The sequence below is a fragment of the Propithecus coquereli genome, unplaced genomic scaffold (assembly GCF_000956105.1).
Source record: "Propithecus coquereli isolate 6110/MARCELLA unplaced genomic scaffold, Pcoq_1.0 Scaffold241, whole genome shotgun sequence".
NCBI lineage: Eukaryota > Metazoa > Chordata > Mammalia > Primates > Indriidae > Propithecus > Propithecus coquereli.
Genome location: NW_012147964.1, coordinates 161,878 through 166,211, shown reverse-complemented (window position 1 = coordinate 166,211; position 4,334 = coordinate 161,878). Strand labels below are relative to the sequence as shown.

Here is a 4,334-nt window from a genome sequence, read left to right as displayed (position 1 = left end):
ATCCTTCGGGTGATATAGCACCTCTTGTATACTCCTGGATAGAGCTGGAACGCATTCTACTAAGTGAGGTATCCCAAGAATGGAAAGACAAGCACCATATGTACTCACCATCAAACTGGTATTAACAGTCATGTTCTTTTAAAAAAAAAAAAAATTTAAGAAACAAGTAACTTCTAGTTAATAAGAAATGGTGAAGTCCAGCATAGATCATTTTTCTAGAATAGCCACTAGAATAAATACGGTAGCCAAGAAGGTGTGATGCCCAAATCTCTCTTTAAGAAACAATTTGCCATTCAGTTAGAAGGAATCCAGTTTCAGTGGGCCCCAACATTTTTGGCACCAGCGTCCAGTTTCATGGAAGACAATTTTTCCATAATGTAGGTGGGGATGGGTGGGGTGCACTGAGCTCTGCAGCCTGGTCCCTAACAGGCCACGGACTGGTACTGGTCCATGGACCAGGGGTTGGAGACTGCAGAGTTGGAAGACAGCATCCAGCTGTTATCACTTTCAGGATCTACCTCAATTCTCAAGGCCACACTGTTCCTGGGCTAATAGGGCTTGGTCATTTCTACCCAATGTGGGACTTCTTCAAAGAGCAACCCTTGCTCCAGAGTTCCCTTCTGAGTTGGCTGAAAGTTTCGCAGATCTGCAAAACCATCTGTTCTGGACTGAATTGTGTGCCCCCCAAAATTAATATATTGAAGCCCTAACCCCCAATGTGACAACTGTTTTTGGAGATAAGAAGAACTTTAGGGAGGTAATTAAAGTTAAATGAGGGCCAGGCACAGTGGCTCACACCTGTAACCCCAGCACTTTGGGAGGCTGAGGTGGGAGGATCGTTTGAGGTCAGGAGTTCAAGCTGGGCAACATAGCAAGACCCCATCTCTACAAAAAATAATAAAAATTAGTCAGGCATGGTGGTGCATGCCTGTAGTTTCAGCTACTTGAAAGGCTGAGGCAGGAGGATCGCTTGAGCCCAGGATTTCCAGCCTGCAGTGAGCTATGATTGTGCCACCGCACTTCAGCCTAAACAACAGAGTAATACCTGGTCTCTATAAAAACAAAATAACATGGGCTCAGGATCAGAGTTCTGGGTTTGAATCTTGGTTTTCCCACTCCGTCTCTCTGTAACTTTGGAATAGTTTTTGTTTGTTTGTTTTTAGTTCTTTGAGCCTCATTTCCTCACGTCTATAATGGTGGTAGTAACCATTCTCATTGGGGAAATCATACAAGATAATATATAGAGAGCACTTAACACAGAATTAATACATAATAAACACTAAAATGTCATCTATATTTTAATATGTATTTTAATCATATTTTATCCAGTAAAAAATAAAAACACTGTTGATAACACACACACACACGAACAACACAAATCCACATGCAAACCCACAGAAATAAATGAGTTTAAGAACTCTCTGCCACCATTTGAGATAACCAAGCTATTAGTAAACGCTTCCAACCCAAGTTCAAAATGCACCAGTGTGGAAGTAAGAAAGATGACCAAAGGCAATGTTTTTGGACAATAGATAGGGCATATATGTCATCAAAGAAATTACAGGAAGATTCGTTATGAAAAAGTGTGTGAAAACTAGGAAAGAGCAAAGTCATAGACCCCGTAGGATTGGGTGAAAGAACAAGATGGACTGAGAAAGTCAAGAGTAAGATAAAAGGGGTTTTTGTGTGTGTGTTCCATTTGGTGTCCACAAATCTTCTCGGTCGTGGGGTCCATGGATACATCACAGACAGGAGGCTGCTTTGCCGAGCAGTCTTCCCAGGGCCCCTTTCATATCCTTGTTCCTCAGGCTGTAGATGAAGGGGTTCAGCATGGGGGTGACCACCGTGTACATCACCGAGGCCACCGAGATCTTCTGGGAGGAGTGAGTCACCGCAGAAGTGAAATAGACCCCAACGCCCGTCCCATAAAATAAAGAAACGACGGACAGGTGAGACCCGCAGGTGGAAAAGGCTTTTTGCTTCCCCCCCGATGAGGACATCTTCCTTATGGACGAAGCAATTCGCGAGTAAGACGCAAGGATCCCAAGAAGGGGAAAAACACCCAGCACGCCAGTCATAATGTATATCAGCAGGCTGTGGAGGAAGGTGTCGGAGCAGGCCAACTTGAGGATCTGCGTCAGTTCACAGAAAAAATGTGGAATGTCAAGATCTTTGCAGAAGGTCAGACGTGTTGTCAGAGAAATATGGAGAAGGGACGTCATGACGCCAATGAACCAGGTGACAAAAACCAGCAGGGCGCAGAGGCGGGGGTTCATGATGACCGTGTAGTGCAGGGGGTGGCAGATGGCCACGAACCGGTCATAGGCCATCGCGGTCAGGAGGAGGGTGTCCAGGATGGGGAAAAACATGGTAAAATACACCTGAGTGAGGCAGTCCCTGTAGGAGATGGCTCTGCTCCCTGTCTGGATGTCCACGAGCATCTTGGGGATTATGCTGGTGCTGAAACAGACGTCGATAAAGGACAGGTTGGAGAGGAAGAAGTACATGGGGGTGTGGAGGTGGGTGTCGGAGCCGACGGCCAGGATGATGAGGAGGTTCCCCAGCACCGTGACCAGGTACATGGACAGGAACAGCCCGAAGAGGATGGGCTGCAGCTCTAGATCTTCGGAGAGTCCGAGGAGGATGAACTCTATGACTACTGTTTGGTTTTCTGCTTCCATGAAGCTGAAGTGTCCACAAAAGAAGAGACAAGAGCAACGACATCAGTTAGCATCAAACAGGCATCCTCTGTAAAACAGAAACGTTGGCCGTGCTTTTTGCTGTAACTACAGGCGTGCGCCACTGTGCCTGGCTAACTTTTTTAAAACAACTTTCTTGCAGAGATGGGGTCTTGCTATGTTACCCTGGCTGGTCTCAAACTTCTGGCCTCAAGCGATCCTCCCGCCTCAGCCTCCTAAAGTGCTAGAATTACCGTGCCCAGACCCAATTGTTTTTCTTAAGTATCCATTTTATAACAACCCCTTTGGGTGGTCAAGGAGCTTTAGTAATGGGACAAAAAGCACATATCGATATGATGTGCTTTCTGATAGGATTCACTGAAAAGCACACAACTTCACTTCTGCGGGATTCCTGCCAAAGATGCAGGATTTCAATCCAAAGAGTAGGGAATGTCAGGCGAACTGAGCTTGAGGGATGTTCTACACAAAATCTAACTTGTGCCCTTCAACGATGTCAACGCCGTAAGGTAGAAAGAAAGTCTAGGAAATGGTCCAGGCTAAAAAGACATGTCGACCAATGATAATGGGTGATCTGGGATTTTCTTTGCCTATAGATGACATTATTGGTGTAATTATCGACATAGGAATGAATCCTGTCGATTTGATAAATTATTGTATTAGTGCTTGTGATGAATTGTGCTGTGGTTATGTGAAACAACGTTCATGTTTTCGGGAAATATTGAATTTCTAGAGGTACGGAGGGACCAGATCTTCAATGCAACTTACTCTCAAAGGGTTCTGAAAAATTACAGAGAGAGAGAGAGAGAGAGAGAGGGAGGGAAGGAGAAGGAGGGGTAGGAGGAGAAGGAAGAAAAGGGAACTTTAAAAACAGTAAATGTGATAACATGTCGACGTTTGGGGCTTCTGGGTAAGGCTACACATGGGAGCTATTTGTATTGTTCTTGCAACTTTTCCACAAATCCAAGATTTTATACAGATAAAAAGTTAAAAAGCACTTACACACAATCCAAATAGTAGGAGGTAAAAGAAAAGGAAGAAAATTCATCCACAAGATGTCAGAAGAGAGACACATTTCAGAGGAAACTGCAGCTGAGATTTGCAGCCTGCGTTCCTATTCACCCAGACACCGCAAGCCAGAGGAACTGAATCTAACGTGGTTTGGGAGGAATTGTGCTCCGGACCCCAGGCAGAAGCAAACGCTAGTCCACTCCGAAAGGTGCTTTCATCCTAGAATTTTTGTCTGCATGTTCATAAGGGTGACTGGTCTGTGATTTTTCTTTCAATACCACTTCCAGGTTTGTGTAATGTCAGTCTTATGGGTTGAGAATCATTCCATATTCTTACATCATCTAGAAGACGGTTGGCATTATGTTTTTCTTAAATGTTTGAACAATATTTTTCTTAAATGTTTGAATAAATACACAGTGGTGCCTGGACCTGAAGTTTCCTTGTGGCAAGAATTTAAATGATGAGTTTAACTTTAAAAATGAATAGAGGGCATTTATCATTGCTTTGTGTTAGGAACATTCCCATTCTACTCTTTTGTTATTTAAAAGTATATGCCTGTATCAAAGCATCACACATACCCCATTAATATATATTACTATTATGTACCCACAATAATTAAAAATAAAA

General features: G+C 43.7%; 1 protein-coding gene across 1 annotated transcript; it reads right to left on the bottom strand.

The window, feature by feature from the left end:
- Positions 1 to 1,742: 1,742 nt before the first annotated feature.
- Positions 1,743 to 2,681, bottom strand: LOC105811907 (olfactory receptor 7D2). Its single transcript, XM_012646202.1, has one exon. It carries the CDS (start codon positions 2,679 to 2,681, stop codon positions 1,743 to 1,745), a length of 939 nt encoding a protein of 312 aa, XP_012501656.1.
- Between the last annotated feature and the right edge of the window lie 1,653 nt (positions 2,682 to 4,334).

Coding starts and splice junctions, on each gene's coding strand:
- LOC105811907 (XM_012646202.1), bottom strand. CDS start 2,681: ATGGAAGCAGAAAACCAAACAGTAGTCATAGAGTTCATCCTCCTCGGA.